This window comes from Empidonax traillii, unplaced genomic scaffold (assembly GCF_003031625.1).
Source record: "Empidonax traillii isolate 1590-97213 ecotype Southwest subspecies unplaced genomic scaffold, ASM303162v1 scaffold280:size897971, whole genome shotgun sequence".
NCBI classification, from domain to species: Eukaryota; Metazoa; Chordata; class Aves; order Passeriformes; family Tyrannidae; genus Empidonax; species Empidonax traillii.
Window position 1 is genome coordinate 236,878 of NW_020955473.1, and position 17,937 is coordinate 254,814.

The following is a 17,937-nucleotide window of genomic DNA, read 5'->3' on the forward strand; positions in this document are numbered from 1 at the left end:
TCTCTCCTAGGCATCCCAAATCTTTGTGTTAAAGAGTTAATAATGCTGTAGGACTATAACCTACATAGGCACATAACTGGTATGTCCAAGTCTGTTTTGCATTAATTAGATTCTACTTACACTTTTATTTTTCTCTTCCTTAGTATAATGCTTCACCACAGCAGCAGAGAGATATAATAAAGAGTAGGAGTCTGGACAGGAGGCTACAGGAACCAATAGTTTTAACAAAATGGAGACACAGCACAATTGTGCTGGACACCAACGACAAGGTAGGAGCAAGCACAGCAGCATGCTGAATTACCTGCTGTTTCTGGTGTGTGAAGTATTTAATGTAACAGAAATGAGTAAGCATGAATTTCTGACATTTCATTTTTATGTTCTCTTGTATCATTGTGTATAATGTTCAGCAAAACCAAGGGCTGTTCATTAACTTTAAAACTGTTACTTTGTGAATAGTAGCTCTTTTCTTGTTGTCCTTGAAGTATTTTAACTAATGTTAGTTCAGGAGTTGGCATGTACAGCGATTTTACATATGATTGTAAATTTCCCAATGAAGTTTAAGCTATGGATTGTAATTAGGGTTTGTATTTGAGCATTATGAATGTGGGCAAGGCTTTCCTGTAAGGTATAGTGATATTTCAAGCCTGAATGTTTTAACTGTAGAAAACACCAAGTAGAAATACACCTGGAAGATTGCAGACGAATAATTCAAATGTACATAGAATTGAAATAAAAGTTGCATTTGCTAAAGTAAAACCTATGACATAAGGATTTAAATAGTAGTGTGATATAGTGGATTTATCTCTTTAATAAAGATTCCTTTGAGTGCCACTGTAATGTCTCGAGGAAAGAGGAAAAGCTGGTTATCGCAGAGTTTTAACATTGTTATTGTAGGGCAGAGGACAGTACTGAAAGTGCTGAAATGCTTTGCTTTGATCCTGACCAGAGCTGAGCTGGTGTTTAGTCTGAAAAGATCTGTGGGTCAGTAACAACAAAAGATGTTTTCTGCCCCTTCTTGATAGTCTGTTTTGAGCTGCCCAGTAACAAGATTCTGTTTAGACCAACAAGTAGACAGGGCCTCTCCCTTGCTCTCCCTCTGCCTGTCTCTCTCCACTTTGACTTTTGTCCCAACCATTTCTGCTGGTGCTGGGACACTCTGCATGTGGGTGAGGAGAACTGATGTGAGCTGAGCAGGGAGGAACTGAAACGGGGGGTGTAGGGTGGTGACTTGCTGGTTTCTGTAACTTCACTGCAGTCTGTCCCAAGATTCATGGAAAATTAAGTATTTATGATGCTGAAATGTTAGCACAGACTACTCAGAATGAGATACCAGGAAATGGCATTGTAAACTTCCTTTTCCTAAAGATATAAGAAAAAAATGAAATGAATGTAGATTTGGGAGTATAAGGAAAAGCCTGTGAGTGGGCTTGTATAATCGCAGATGTCAAAAGCAAATTTAAATGGACAAACCACAGTAGATGAAATGAAAAGGGATTTGCTACTCAGAACTTTACTTTCTTGACTTGTAGTTTCCAGTAGATTTTAATGGACTTCCTTTTCAGGAGTTGACTTAGTTCTTCAGAATAGGATTTATTGGATTTGATCTTGAGCTTTTGAGTTGTCAGTTCAGAATATATCCTGTGTGGTGTTGAGGAGGTAGTGGACCGTGGTTGGCTGGAGAGTTTGCACCTGTGCACATTAGTTTAGCTTGAGCGATTCTGAGATCCTGCTACTGCTCCTTCCCCCTCCTCTTCCTCTGCCTTAGACATCCTTTTGTACTCAGTGTGTGTTGTGGCACTGCATGAGAGACAGCCTAGATGGAGTCCTGATAAATCAAAACTGAGTAGACACTTCTAGCCTCATGCAGTTTATGCCTCACAGGTATGAACAGTTTTGTTGGAGATGGCTTAAAGTTTTGGCTTTGCTTTCAAAGTAAGACTTTTTAATTTTTGGTGCAAGATTTATTTCTGTTTTGGAAAGACCTTTATGTAGTGGTGCACTGAATGAGGAAGCTTTTAAAAAGCCTTGAATAAGGGGAGCTGTTTACATTTCCTCAAGATGCAGTGTTCTCGTATCAAGAACTTAAACACAGTGAAGCAAACAGGAATGTGTACAAATCCTAAGTTTAATAACCAAAAGAAATTGTATATATCAGCCACATTTATAAAGTCTAAGGCAGTAGACTAATGTTCCTTTAACAGCTTCAAAGCTTATAGGCAGCATGTATTTTTTAATGATAACAAGACTTACAGTTCGTATAAAGCACAACATTAGTGCTTTGAGAAAATCAAAAATACATAGTGGAGCATTACACTGTTCTGTGGAAAAACAAATAATTTTTTGGTGCATTTATGCACCTGTTTTATTACCACTAGTGGCTACAGTGTTAATATATTTTCTTTAAATTATTATGTGAAAAGGGAATAGTTTGTTATCACAGATACTGGATTTCTTGTTTCACAGTTGCTTGCTGTATGAAAGCTATCTTAAATTCAGAATGAAATAGGAATGAAAACAACTGGTATTTGTCTGGATAGGCACATGAACCCCAAGTTTGCTTTTTAGCTGATTCCTCAGAAAGCTATTTTCTTTTTGTTTTCCTTATTTGCTCTTCCTGGAAAAACAACAGAACTCAGTTGTATGAAAATAGACCAATCAAAAGAGTACTTGAAATTTGTCAGAGTGAAAGTATGGGTTGCTATGGCTCATCAGAATTTGATGATACCAAACATACTTATTAACAGTTTATTGGCTATGGCACATATCTGTATACAGCCGTCAGCTAAAAAGTTTCATAATTAGAGGAAAAAATACTTTTCTGGGAGGGACAGTGTTGATTTTCTTAAATTGAACAATATTTTTCTCTTTGCAGACATCTGAAAATATGGAACTTTTAGGCTGTTCTTAGGAGTGCTAAAGATCTGTAATTGTGCTACTGAAAACTAGTGGGCCACTCCTGTAGGTAGATTTGCAAGTGAATTTTGAAGCACAGGTGGGCAGAGTGTTATGTAATGCTGCAAAAGCAAACTGAATTCAGGAGAGCTATCAAGGGAGTTAAAAAAGAGGGAGTGGGGAAAATGTGTTAATGGGGGCAGAGAAAGTGATGTTTTTCTTCCATTTGAAAATCTTTACCAGATTTTTAAGCAACATATTTGTGCAAAGCAATCATTACTTCAGAGGAAATGTACATGCCTTGGTTTTTTTTGCTCCAGATGAGCAATTTTTCTAGTTTTCAGAGATTTAGTACTTTAATTTAACATATAGTTAACATTTAGTTTAAAACAAAACCCCAAATCTCTAGAGATTTTCAGTGTTTGATTATAAGGAGATCAATGATCATGACTCACAAAAATAGAGTTGGTATATGTTTTTCTACACATAGAACAATTTATTATACTAATCTTATGTTTACTAACGACACAGACATATTTTGTTCTTTAAAATGTTAGTATTTAGTTTGTTATACCCTGTAATAAGTAAATATGCTTCATAATTTGATAGCAGTGTCACACAAAAGACCTGCCCCTTAATAAGGATGAAGGCTTTGCTTTAAGCTGATACAGCTCGTATTAACATTTTTTCTTCAAATGGTTATGTACTAATTAACCTAATTGAGTGTTGTCTGTAAATCTTGTAAGAACACTGTTTAGTAAGCAAGTTTAGAATATTACTGTCTGAGAATATCATAAGTGATGAAAAGTACTTTTTTTCCTAATGTGTGAGTATGTAAAAAGAGAAAAGTATCTTTAGGGTTTTAAAAAAATTGTAAGAAAAATAATAACTTATATTGACTATTTGAATTTTATAGGAATCATCAACTGCTTCTAAGACCAGCTTTCCTGAAAATGAGTCCTCTCCTTCTTCACCAAAGCATCAAGCCACAGTCAGTATGCAAAGTGTTTAAATAGATAAGTAGATGTTGTAGAAACTGGGCTATTCATGACTAGAGAATTGAGGGTAAGCCTTCTTGTTGTTGGGAAAAATAATGGGATAAAACTATTTGAAGGCTTTACATTTTAAAAGGAATGCATTACATCCAACTCTGCTTTCAGAAAAAAATGTAAATTTCTTTGGTTTAAACACAATTTAGTAATACGAGATTAAATTAGAAATTCACTGTGAAATAAAGTTATGTCTAATTATGTAGAACTCAGTTTACTTCCTCCAACAGTCACGTCTTCTCATCTAACATCTTGAGAGGTAAAAACAGAAACAGATTCCCCTTCTTCACAGAATTCCCCCTTGCCAGTAGTCAGTAATAGTTTGTAGTATTTGGTATCTCTAATTTTGACTTGTTGTTTCAGTCTTCTGAAAGAGACAGAGAACCTGGCAGAAATAAAATACGTCCTTTTGATTTAGTAAAATAATTAGTGGGTGAAAAACCTAAGCCTGTCAAACCTGTGTGAATGTTTAATGGATTTTTTAATTTCAGTTTATATTTTAGATGTGGTTCCTTTTTAAACAGTGGGGAATAATTAAAAAATTAAGGTTTTACCCTTTTTATTTTGGAACTGTACTACAGCAGTATTGAAATAAGTAACTTGATCAATTTTACCAGCCCTTTAGTAGGAACCTCAGGGCATTAAAGGCACAACTTCTCTAGTTTCATTCTTACTCTGCATGTGGGGGAATGGTTCCCTGGCTTATTCCTGATAATCCGTTCTTAGAACTCTTCAAACAGTTTCTCACAATAAAATAAACATTGTTTATTGAGCAAGCATAGTTGATAGCCTTACACAAATGCACCTATTGCTGCATGTGATCTAATTTCTTTAAATATGGCTCAGACCTTACATTTCTAAAATTGTGTTTTTCAGAAGAACTCGCTACTACTCTAGATAATAGACAAAAAAAAAATCTGTATTTTCTCTAGCTATCACCTGAGATTTAAATATTCCAAAGAAAGCTGGTAAATTTTTGAGTATTTGGATCCTTAACTTGCTTTCCACTTCTTTCTCCCGATCACATTAATTTTCCTGTTAGTACCCCCTAGTGTTGCTACTAAGTAGGGCATTATGATACTTTTTCTGAATAGCTCTTCTGTGGAGCATCCCCACTGGTCCCATCATGAGTAATTTATTAAAACCATATTTCAGAAAGTACAGGTTGCTCAGTCACTGTGAAAAATGGTGAAAGGCTGTTCTGCTTATTAAAGTCAGAGGTTTGTTAGAAGGGTGCAGTGCATAGGACTGCATGGATCACAAAGTCATCTAAAAAACAGGATAATTTGTTTGGCTTTTTAGAGGGTGAGTGAGGGAAGGGATTCACTACCTCTATTGAAAATATCAGTTTTGGAAAATAATGCATATATCACTGGCTTGGGAAAGCATTCTAAGCCAATGAAGATACTAGATTGAGTAAGAGTAATAGGTACCATTGGACTGAAATAACATCTGATCCACCAGCTGAACACCTTTGTCCTTTAACATGTCCTTTTTGTATTTTATGTGCTAGACTTGAAACATGTACGTAAAATTTTTGAGGTTCAAGAAAAACAGATTTGTGTCTCTGGTAAGAGTGTTGTCATGGTATTCCAGCAAAAAAAAAAAAATTCTTCAATATAATATTCTGCAGTTATGATCCACTTAAATTTGAGATTTAGAGAAGAATGATGAAGAAGACTTATCTTGTGTTTTTGTTTTATCTAGAATTGCAGTCATTTTTGAAGGGCAAAACTAATTTGGATACTTTCAATAGTTGATTGTTTCAACTAATGGCTTAGTTCATAAATTAAGTTAGAAGCTGTTACTGAAAAGGAATTGACTAAAAAAATAATGTAATATTCTTTTAGCAACATTGACTGAGATGACAGGAGAAAATGATAACATTTGATGTCTCATCTTGAGATGATGGTGTAAATGAATGGTTTTACTTTTTATCCTGGAATACTTTTTCAAATGTTCCTTTATATTACTATTTTTCCACAGAAGCTAGAAATACTCCAGATATTTGAAACTTGCAAACACTCTTCTTGTTCAGCAGTGTTCTTTTTCCACCCATCGCTGGCTGATCTCCAAATTTTTTAGAAGGCATACTAATATAGATGGCTTTCATCAACAAGACATAACTAAGTAGTTTAAAATTCTAATATTTTCCTTGGGGACAGGGAAAAAAAAAGGAATATCAAAGAAATGTTTCTCTCATCTATTTTTAACCTGAATATGTTAATATTTTCATGCACTTCAACCATGTTTTATTTAAAATATGAAACTGTGGTAAAATTACTTGAAGAATTTGTCAGGGAATTTAGGCTGTTCGTCAGCCTTTTTTAGTAAACGACAAAACCACTAATGTGCTATTACACAAATAATTATAAATTTACATTCATAATTTCCACTGTCTACTATCACAAATTATTTAGTTTGGCTTGTCCAAATAACCTAGGTCTTGATGAAGGAAAGCTTTTTATCCTCTGAATGGTAATGAGTACTTCCCCAGAGGAATTTTGATTTTACTCATCTCTGAATTTTTAAATATGCTTAAAGACAGTTTCTTGAAGTTATAGCATGGGTAAAGATGGCTCATTGCCAGAAATCGATTATTTGGGGGATTGAGTTTGATGACGTGATGTTAATAGAATCAGATTTTCTTTTATGTTTCTAATGTCTTACTCTTATCTTACAGGGCCAAGAAAAGTATGGTTTATTAAATGTGACAAAAATTACAGAAAATGGGAAAAAAGTTCGGTAAGTGTTGGACTTCTAGAAGTGTGTGTGCTTAGGGTTTGTGTAAGGTGTTTTATGCTAGGACAGCGTGCTGGGATTTGCAACTTCTTTTAGTCTGAATTTACCTTGAAAGCTTTCCTGTAGGACACAGTGTTAATTTTATCCCAGGTGTTTCTCCCAGTGAGCTGAAGATAATGGACTTCAGACAGCCAGAGGCTCAAGTATGCCAGGACTTCACACAGGGCAGGGATTTCATGAAGGTGTATTGAGGAGAGACAGATTTTTGAAATGGGATTGATTGATTGATTGAAGAGAAAATCTGTATAGGCTATAGCCTGTTTTGTTCCTTGAATAGAATTGGTGTAAGAGGAGCTTTCAGACTCGATGTCCTGTAATTTTCAAAAGTGTACATGCCATGTGCTCCCTAATTCTTCCTTCACTCTGCTTGTGAAGGGTTTGAAGCAGCATAACACCCGACATCAGTCTCCCTGTAGGTGATGAGTGACCTCATTTCCAACTTCCTTTCTCTGCCTCCCAGGCAGGCATATGCACTATAAATCATAATGTGTAATCAAGTGGTGCTGGCTTACATACATTTCTGGTGTTTTGTAGAGTCAATGGAAAATACTGCATAAGTGTGGCACATCCTCAGATTTAATTTAGGTTTACTTTTTGCCTTTTTTTTTTTTTTAAATTTTTTTTTTATTTAATCTTTTAGATCTAATATTGTGTTACCTCTGGTTGAGTGTTTCCCAGACTTTTGGCACATGAAGGATTAAATAATCAACACCCAGCTGATATTCTAGAGCCACCCTGTGACCTAGTGCAGTGCAGCTGGACAGCACATCTGACCTCCAGTTTGGTTCCTCAGAGATGCCTCTAAGAGCTCAGTAGGACAGGTTGGACAGTGGCTTATGCAGGCTGCTACTGGTACAATATCCTGTCACCATTTCTGTTGCATCTCTTGGAGTCATTGGTCTGAATTACTGCTGCTGTACAGAAAAATGCATCATGTCCACCCTGTCACTTGGAGAGCTGTTGAGTAATAATTTATGTTTGGGTAATAGGGATAGGTATTCAGTGCTTTTCAAGACTTCTATTTATTTTATTTTTATTTTAATAACTCCAGGAAGACAGGTCCTCAGGCATAAAATCAAATAGACAACTGAAACAACTCATTTGTTCTTAATTTTCTTAGTTTTTGTTTAGAAATTAAGCATATATTTTGTTGCCAATGTAAATGAGCTTATTACATAAATGAGGCACTTGCATCTGAGATGTGATCAATGAATTTCAGAATTGTGAAGTACTTTGGCATGATCTGTTAAGTACATATTAGGCTGAGTGTTCCAGATTAGCCCCTTTGAAATTATAATTGCATGGTGTTTCTCCTGGTGAACTGCTTCCACTACTAATTAGCTTTGTTTGATTTAGACTTTGATGGTCAGGCTGGGACTGTTAACATACTGTTCCCTTCTACAAATATGATAGTAATTAATACTTACTGATGCCACTAATGACTGTATATGCGCTTAAGTATATTAACACATAGGTCAGCTGGGCAACAGTGATATGCAGTTTAAATACCTACTTTCAAAGTCAATTTATTTTATGCTTGTTTACAATTATTTACAGAAAGAATTGGATGTCATCATGGGCAGTGTTACAAGGGTCGTCACTGCTGTTCACTAAAACCCAAGGAAGTGGAACTGGCTGGGTAAGCTCAGGAACAACCCCCACCCTCACTGAAGTGTTAGTCATGTAAAGCACAATAAATTAAAGCTCTCTTATTTCTGTGGCCTAGATACCAATATATATACATCTAATTCAGAAAAAAATAAGAGTGTGTACGTTAGCAAGAAAATAGTTTAATGTAACAATTATGATGTAGCATTAGAAGAAAAACAGTTGTACTTCTGTGTCTGTATTTGACAAGTAAGAAACTGATAAGGAGGTATTCAGGTGCCCTGTAGACTTGAAGTTTTTGCTCCGGGACAGATACTTTTTTTGTTCCTTACTAATGTATTTGTCTAAACAGTTTGTTTTACCCTTCTTGGATATCTTTTCATAAACTCCAAGTAATTTTGGATGTGATACAAGTAATAAAATAGCCTGACACTTGGCTTCTTGTGTTGGACTATTTGAGCAATGTCATATTGTTGTCTTATAATTTAGTCTTTGTCTTGCTGCATTCCATATCTTGCTTTAGACCTGCTTAGTGCATGGCAAGTATTTGTTTCTATTTTGTTGTCTGATGAAGACCTAAAGAGAAACATCACATTGAAGATGATGATTATTCAATTTTTTATGTCAGCTCTAGGGTAATAGCCCAATAATTAAATTGGCTATATTTATCCAGCTACATTCCTACAATAATAGGTATAGAAATGGCTCTTTATCTATGCCTTACTTACCTACTTTTGAAGGTCTGACATTAAACTCTGTGGATCTCCTGCAATAACTGAAGGCAGGTCAGATTCAATGTTGGTTATTTTTGTGTATTATTATGTGAATTCCAGCAAAATTGCCTGTTACAGATAATGCTATCTTACTGTTCTTTACTGGTTTTTCTACTTGGCTCACTTTCTCCTGCTCTTCATTTTGGGTAGTGAATTGGATCTGACAATTCTTTTCTGTAGCATCGAGTCCATTTCAGAGCTGTAAATATAATTTTTTTTCCCCTTCTGAAGAAGGGGTGGTTGGAAAAAAAGGAGTGAGAATGGATAAATGAAATTTGGAGTAGAAGAGAATAGAAAGGGTAAAGTTGGGCAAGATGGTCAAGCAGAGGGAAAAGAAAGGAAGGAAAAAGAATAAACATGAAAGGAATGAGAGAAGATAAATTATGCTTTATGGTAGGATGTGGATTTTGGTGTAAATATGCTTGTTTGGAAAGTAAAACATTTTGCTTGAATAACTACTCAAGTTCCAGAGTCTTGATTACAGCTACTAATAGCCTTCATCCCAATGTAGCTGTAGATCAAGAAGACTTTTTTTTCAGCTATATGTTGATATCATTATAACACACAGTGCTGTGGTAATGTTATGGGTGATGTGAACCCAAATGAATTATCCATAAAGGATAACCAGTAAGCAGAGTTGCATGGTTTTAGGGGCACCAGTGTAAGTTGTATTGCACCATCTAAGTGCACTCATTTAGTGGGAAAAATAAAAAGGCATAAATTCTTTTGATGATTTAAGTGGAGCAAAAGTGACATAGTCACATTATTTTTGCGAGACTGTCAGTTGTGTGTACTGTGAAGTATTAAAGTAGGGTCAGCGAAATGAGTATCAACAGTTTAAACAGAATAAAGTGAAGCTGGAAATATTAAACGAGAAACTCTTTCAAGGACTGAGTGTTGTTTATCTGCATACTCACAGTTGGCTTTGTAAATAATTAGGTATTTGGAACACACTCTTTTTGCTCTCTGTAGGAATTTTTTTGAGGTATTAAAAATTCCACCTCCCCTCTGAAACTTGGTTCTGTGTCCATATTTTAATAAGGTGAAGTCAACTCTTAACAGTTTGACATAAAGAATAGCATTTCTTATTCATCTTACAAGCAGAACATTTATTTAGCATTCGTCTAGTGATTGATATAACCATATCTTCTTTTTTTGTGCATTGTTTTGTGACTTCATCACTTTTCTTCCTTTTTCTCATCAAGTCATTTTGCCAAGTGGGCTCAATTCCTGAGCTCTTGCTCTCGCTGCTTTCTTCTTGGAAAAATGCTCTCAGTCGTCGACCTGCTGTCACCTATGTAAACTCTGCCCAAGTTTCAGCTATCACTGTATGTGTTCTTGTTGCATGCCTCTTGTCACTCTTAAGGCTATTTGCCACTAATCCTGAAAGTAAACTTGAATTTTTCCAAGATTTAGTTTTGACACTTCATATAACATCTCACATATCTTGTTTGCTGTTTTTGAAAGTCATCCAAGGGGAAAATTAACACAAGTGTATTGCAATAATCCTGTCATTGTTCTAATGGAACAAAGCAGAAAGTGTATCTGGTTCACCAGTGACGGAATTATAATCCCAAATTTGCCTACTATTTGAACCACTAGTGCCTTGAACTAATAAGCAGCATGATATGGTTAATTTTTAACAGATATTATATGTCTGATTCTTTCTAACAAAACTAATTTAGAATCTTTGTATGGTGCCTATGATAACTTGGATACAATGATGTAACTGTTGTTTGATAATTTTAGCTATAATTGGAATACCCAAAAACGTAAATGTTGTGCATAAAGAAATGAAAGAAAAAGGGCACAAAGATGTTTTTGCTATATTCCACATATAGAAAGCTGATGTAAATTTTGTAGGACTCTTTTTATATATAATTTAAGCATCTGTAGTTATGTTTTGAAGTCTAGATGCCAGGCACAGAAGTGCTGCTTATCAGAAGTGCATAAAATGTTGGTAGCTAATATAGTAGCTTGTTGCTCAAGGTGAATGAGGAAGAATTTATATATTAATACTAGTGTGAAAAGTAAGTTCTGAAGCTCCTCTACCAGCCACAAAGGAGCACCTGTCTCCTCAGCTTTCTGCAGTCCATCCTTGGGTGAGCAGGACTTGGAATTAAAACATTCCACCCAGCTCTAATTAGAAGCAGAATTACAGGAACACCAGGTGTCATTCGCACATCCAAGGTCTTCCCATAAATAACATCCAGTTCTGTTTCCAAAGAATGCTGGAATATATCACAGTACAAACTGCATGGCTTGTCCTGTGCAGGTGTTGAGGACTTAGAGAAAATCCTGAAAATTATCCTATTTATTGATGTCAATAAACATCTGTCCTTAAGCTGCACAGCATCTAAAGCAAACACCCTATTCTTTCGAAAAATAAAAGATAGCATAAGCATATCCTGTGACTGTTTTTTGCCTTTTTTTTTTTTTTTTTTTTTTTAAAAGCTGTCAGAAGTGACTGTAGGACAGCTTCATATCTAAGACAGCTGGCAGGACCACATGTAGAATTCTCCCTCTTTTTGCCTCATACACCTGAGCTTTCCAAACTTTCCAGGCAGCTCAAAAGAGAAATCCAGTAAGGATAAAGTGTCTGCTCAGTAAAAGCTGAATTTATCCTGACTGGTGCTGACCGGGTAGTACACTCTGTTTTGAGACAGCCGACTTAACGTCTGTGTGGCAGCAGTTGCAAGGGGAAAGGCTTTCTTTTTACTTCTGTCAGCAGAATCTACTTGTTTCAGGAGAGTTGAATTGCCTGTAGCTGACCTTTGTATGCAGAGTGTCTGAGCAGCCCTTTGCAGGAGTGAAATGGCTGCTGGGATCTCATTTTCATAGACCCAGGAACAGAAAAGAATCTTGACAGGAAAGCTCACAGGGGAGTCTGCATGGTAAATTTAAAATGTCCTGGAATAGAAAAGTTAAATTTGTGATGATTATGCAATATATTGGTATAACAGAAGAGCTTTGCAGGGAGGCTGAATTATTTGCATGGGTTTACCCACCCTTGGATCTCACACAGCAGTTTGGCCACCATTTGAGTGAAGGAGTGGGGCGAGACTTCTTTTCCCCCTTTCTTAGCTTCTAGTTTTTGCTTTCTTCTGTGGTTCTCTGAAATGCTGGAGTCAGGCCAAAATGATGGGTGGAGTGTAAAGGTGTTGGAGGTAGTGCCCTGGTCTGTCAGTTGTGGAGTTCAGCAAGTTAAGTGTTGGAGGGCTTTCCTTTTGGTCAGAACAGCCATGAGTCGTGTTTTTGCTGTTGTTAGTTGATTTCAGCTGTAGCAGGTTCTCTCCTCCTCTCCTGTGCTTCTCAGCATCATCTGGGTCGTGTTTTTAACTAATTACATGCAAACCCTCCCCACCCACAGTCCCACAGTGGACTTTGGCACCAGCTTCCTACTCTTTCCAGTGCCAAACTCTATAAATTGATTGGAATTTTTTTCCAACACGCAGCAAGATTGATCTGGGCTGCCAGGAAGTGCGTCTGGGACCCTTTTGTTGTGTGTGCAGCAGTTCTGTGACTTTCTTGAACAGGCAGCTGCTGCAAGAGCCATAGTGGCCCAGAGATTGTTCCTGTGGACTCCACTGCTGAGCTGGGCCGCTCTCAAAAGCTCTACTATAAATAACAGGAAATGTTCTTGGATGAGGTATCTGAGAATAAAGTTAGAAGGGGAAAATTGGTGTTTTTTTTTTCCCCAAGTGCTAATTGGTATTGGGTAGAAATATTCCCCGTTTCTGGTATTTCAGGGGTTAAATAAAGAAGTTAAGATGCTACTTTCCATTCAACATTTCACTGCCCTTAGGACTCAAGGCAGGGAGATTTTCCAGTGGTAAACAGCCTTTCTAAAACACAATTAGCATTAATTAACATCCATGCTGGGAATTTAATCAGAAGCAGCAGATTAGTCCTGTTTTCTGAACCATTTTTTTCTCCCCTTGGATATGGTTCTTATACAGGCTGGAAACTTGTGTTTGCAGCAAGGAGCTTGTCCTGGGGCTTAGGTCTCACAGGAGCAGCTTTCACACATCAAAGACTTCTTAAAGGAATAGAAAAGAGTCTTTCTGATGGAGCAGATGCTGTAAGCTTTCCCCGGAACTACAACATTAAATTTGTATGCTAAAACTCAGTGACTTACAGCTTTTCCTGTTCCATATTTTACTCACAATTAAAGCTTTTTTTTTTTATCGTATGGGCCACTGAATTGGTTTCCTTTAGGAATTGCATTTCAAAGCTATGTGGTTTATGTTGAAATCCTAGTGAAAGTACTTTATTTAAAAAAAATTAAATAGCTAGCATAGATATAAAAGTAGTAGGTAAAAATAGCTCCCTGATGTTTGTTTCCAAACTGTTTGAAGGGTTACTTGTGGGTTAAATGTTTCTGGGTTTTTTTGTTCGTTGCTTTGGTTATTTGCTAGTTTAGTAGCTAGACAATGAATTCTGTTTACTTGGTAAGATATGCCCCAGTATTGCAATGGAAGCACTACACAAAAATATGAAAGCATTGGGGCATAAATGTTTTCCAAAACATAATAAATAAAAATTTATAGATAAATGTAAAAACTGAAAGTGCTCTTTCAGTGTGGAGGGATGTGATTATTGTCGAGCAAACTTCCTGTCTGGTTTGATTTTGGGGTTTATATACAACCACTGATGAAGTGATGGAGTGTTTGGGATTTTTTTTTGTTCAGTTATTTATTAGCTCGTTTTGTTTGAAGCTTGTGACTATCTTGATTAAAATCGAGCTACAATCAAATGCTGTTTAGACTTCTGCAATTTCTGATAGGGAGAAAAGCTCTGCTGGAATCTGATTGGCACTTAGTTATGGAATTTTTAAGGCTTTAATTTGAGCAGCTTGTAAAAGATATGCTTACAGGGTGTTCTGTGTAAGGTTTTTTGTTTTCCTGGTATCATGCCTGTTGATTTGTGGCAAAATACTGTATTTGGGTTAAGTTGTATAGACTGTAAATAACAATGTTGTATTTAGGGGACTGCCAAATTGTGTACCTGTAAGAAATTTCTTTGTTTTTAAGTTTGTCATCATTATTCCTATTTTTTTCCAGAAGTTTGGTGTCAATCAGTCTAAGCCAGAATTTACAGTGGATCTCAAAGGGGCATTGATTGACTGGGCCTCAAAGGACAAATCCAGCAAAAAGAATGTTATTGAGGTGAATTATTTTATTTGAATGAAGAAATTTATGCACTTCAATTACTGATGTAAGAGGGGTTTTTTTGAAATTAAAATAAAAACCTCAAAAAAAAGATTTTTATCCATTTCTACCAGCTTAAATGTATATGGTGTCTTTGGTACCTGCAAGAAACATCCATTTTAAATATTTCTGTATGGGATATGCTTTTCAATTTTAAGCAGACTGTTATTTACTGTTTTTACTGATAAGTGTTCTTGAGTGGCTATGTATTACCTAACAGTTATGCCAGGGAGAAGTTTAATTTGATTTGGGTAATTTCACTTTTGAATTGTAGTGTGTTTATCAATTCTGATGATACCTGTTTTTATTTCTTTAAAGCTGAAAACCCGCCAAGGAACTGAGCTCCTAATTCAATCTGATAATGACAGCTTTATTAATGAATGGTATAAAGTTCTTAACTATACCATCAATAATCAGGTATGTGTTTGAGTCATGAAGGCTCTATTTTTAAGGTAATATTACTTAGTAAACTGATTAATGTAATAGCTTCTAATGCTCCATGTACATCTTCATTTACTGATCTTCTTGAGAGGGAGCAGGAATTTGAGGATATGCAGTTCCTGATGGTGAGAAGTGAAATACAATTAATAGTGGCAGAGGAAGAAAGATGGTCCACTGGATTAAGAACGAGAAAGCGTGGGCTGACCTCCATCTCAGAAATGAACTTGCTTTTGTGGCCGAATACTTGCCTGTCTCAGTGATGTGAAAGGTTCTGATAGAGAGGGAATGAAGCGAGAGGATGGCCAAGGGAATGCTTCATGACACATTTGTCAGTATTTGATAGTGCTGTTCACTTAGAAAGGCTGCACTAAAGTGCAAATTAAAAGCCCTGGCAAAATACTGTATTATCTCTTTCTATCTGACAGCGTAGTGCCAACTGCTTAATTGTCAGTAAAGTGCTAGAGCGTTTGATCATGATATTGCCAAACCAGAAGAACAATTTAGGAGCTGGAGAGATCTTGGGGAAAATATTTCTCTCATATCAAGTTTACTTCATGTGTATTCTTATTTTTTAATAGTTACAGACTTGGCTGCTGCCCATTATCTCCGTTTATGTTGCTTTCAATGCCACTCAGTGGCCTTCCTTTCTCTTGGCTCTGATGTTTTTCATATATGGCTATTTTCCACCAAAACACAGCAGGCTAATATGAATAGTTCAGTTTACTTCTGAGTGCTCATGATTTAGACTTCTAATCTGCTTTCTCCTGGTATGCAAATGTCATGACCCCTTAATAGCCAGGCAAGGCAGTGACTCAGTGACACCCTTCTGTCTGGCCCGTGTAACATAAGTGAGGCCACTTCTTCCCTGCTTAAATGTGCACGGGGATGGAAAGGCTGAGATATGCTGAGATGTGAGTGAGATACTATGTGTTAGGTTGAGGAAGTGAATGGTGGAATAAGGAGAGTTTATCAGCACTCTGGAAGAAATGGTGATGTATTGTTACTGCTGGGAACTGGTAACCAAGAGACCCAAGATAACAAGGGATGAGTTAAAGTATGTCAGACTACCTGATAGCTTGGAGCACTGAAGCTTTGGGTACAGAAATCCATCAGATTCAAAGCCAGGTTTTAATTTTGGGAAGCTTATGGTAATAGTAGCTGTGAATCTTTTTCCCATGACTAGTTCCTAGTGCAATGAAATCTTCCTCAAAAGAAGGGGCAGATGAGATTCTGTTCTCTTTGCTATTGTGGCAATATGCTGTGCAAGAGGAATAGCTACCTACAAAGGATATGACGACTCTTTTTTGCATACAGAAATTTCCAGGTTATTAGATTAGATTTGTTACATAATACAAATTAGATTCCAGGTGATTTTCTTTTCCCAGAGCAGTTACTAGGTTTAAAATGTGTGAATCCTAAAGAGCTTTGAGGCCTCTTGAAGAATGGCAGAGGATCCTTGAGGACATAAATTGGGCAGTTGAATAAATTGATCTTTGTGTAACAAGCCTGTCCAAAGTTTTTGAAAAGTAACAAGAAATGAAAGTGTTTAAAGCCAACACCTGCACTTTGAGTTAAAATGCAACTTAGTCAATGAAGTCATGCTGCTACTCATTGGATGCTCTGGAGTACACCACTCTGCCTTATTTTTAAAGGGTCCTTCCTCGTAACAGAAGGTGCTCTATAGTCAGATTTTGGTAACTGTGTAGGCAGTCCAGTTCACTTCAGTAGAAGTGAAGTAAGAAAAAATGTGGTTTTGGAAGGGAATATGTTGTCCTGAAACCAGAGGAAGTTTCTTTTCCTATGTCCTGATGTGCAGTCATGCACATAGCATAGGTATGAGGCTGCAGGTGTACAGATTACCTGCCTCCACACTTCAGTGTGATCTACATTTTCACTTGACAGTGTTCGATGAGAATATGCTGAGATAGCAGTAACACAGGGCAAGAGTTTTAGGCAGGAGCACATTTATTTTTTCAGAGTGAATTCACTGTATGTTATGACAGTGAAATTTTCCAATTGGTAGTCCTATTTTCTATTAAGAAAATTTTAATTACAGAGATAAGAAATTGGGTAAATGCTCTAGAAGTGTTCAACTCTAATTAGTCAGACATTTTTGCAGCAGACTATTAAATAGCTGATGTTTGTCTATTGGATTTGGAAAGTAAACCTAAACAAAAATATCTTCTATTGTTTATTGGTTGATGTAATGATGTGTTATCACAAAGGGCTGGTTGTACTTTGTTCAGTGTCCAGGAAAACTTTATTGAGTCTTCCAATGAAACAGTGTTTCTCAAAGTCAGTCAGTCTGCCAGAAATGGTATCATCCCTGAAGATACATTTAACACCTAGAGTTCAGGAAAGAACCAACTGAATATCATTATGCGAGCAAAAATTATGTATTGCAGAACTGTCTACAGAAAACGTGTGTTAATTCTACATTCTGTGAACTGGCAAACTGAGCACTGTGTACCTTGTTAAATCTAATAGGTAATAGAGTCTGATGAAGCATTAGAAGATGAGGTACCAGATTCTCCTGGGGTGGAAAAACAAGACAAAGAGAAAGAGAAGGAGAATAAAGACTCTAAGAAACTTCGTTGTGAGTTGAAATTTTTCCATTAATTGATTCTAGCAATGCCAGTTTTGATTTTCTGCATCTTCACTATTATGTGTAAATAGGGAAGAATTCAAAAGGACACATAAAAATGAAACTATTCAAGTTTGGAAACAGGTTTTTATGTAGTTCATTCTGCATCCTAATGCCATTTGGTAAATTTTCCTGGTAATTTTTTTGGTACATTTTCCTCCATGTTTTATTAATCAAACTAAAAATAAAAAAAAGTGTGAAATGTTTCTATCTTCTGCTGTATAACACATTAAAAATGGGAAAATAAATGGTGGTGAAATGAATTATTTTCAAGGTGGTGTCAAATGCACAGAAGTAATTGGGTGTTTGTTTTATCTGACTTTTAGAAATAGTTTTGAATAAGAATTCTTTTGTTCTACCGATTAGAATAGTTTTACTTGATTTTTTTATCTGTGGCACAGCATCTATAAATATTTGCACTATTAACTTAAACTGCAGTTTCACTAAGTTGGTAATGATGTCTTGGCTAATTTAGAGAAACTAAACATTTTTAATTACAACTTCAGAATTTTGGAGCT

General features: G+C 36.2%; 1 protein-coding gene across 11 annotated transcripts in view; it reads left to right on the top strand.

Moving 5' to 3' along the window:
• ARHGAP12 (Rho GTPase activating protein 12) overlaps positions 1–17,937 on the top strand; it is an 82,435-nt gene that overhangs the window by 54,556 nt on the left and 9,942 nt on the right. For 5 of the 11 annotated variants that reach the window (XM_027890181.1, XM_027890189.1, XM_027890182.1 and 2 more), the window contains 8 exons: positions 144–269; positions 3,809–3,883; positions 6,625–6,686; positions 8,301–8,382; positions 10,330–10,452; positions 14,188–14,292; positions 14,653–14,751; positions 17,263–17,371. In XM_027890181.1, coding sequence (XP_027745982.1) covers positions 144–269; positions 3,809–3,883; positions 6,625–6,686; positions 8,301–8,382; positions 10,330–10,452; positions 14,188–14,292; positions 14,653–14,751; positions 17,263–17,371 — 781 coding nt within the window. The remainder of the gene's footprint in view (positions 1–143; positions 270–3,808; positions 3,884–6,624; positions 6,687–8,300; positions 8,383–10,329; positions 10,453–14,187; positions 14,293–14,652; positions 14,752–17,262; positions 17,372–17,937) is intronic. The other 6 variants (XM_027890184.1, XM_027890188.1, XM_027890183.1 and 3 more) reach the window with 4 other exon arrangements.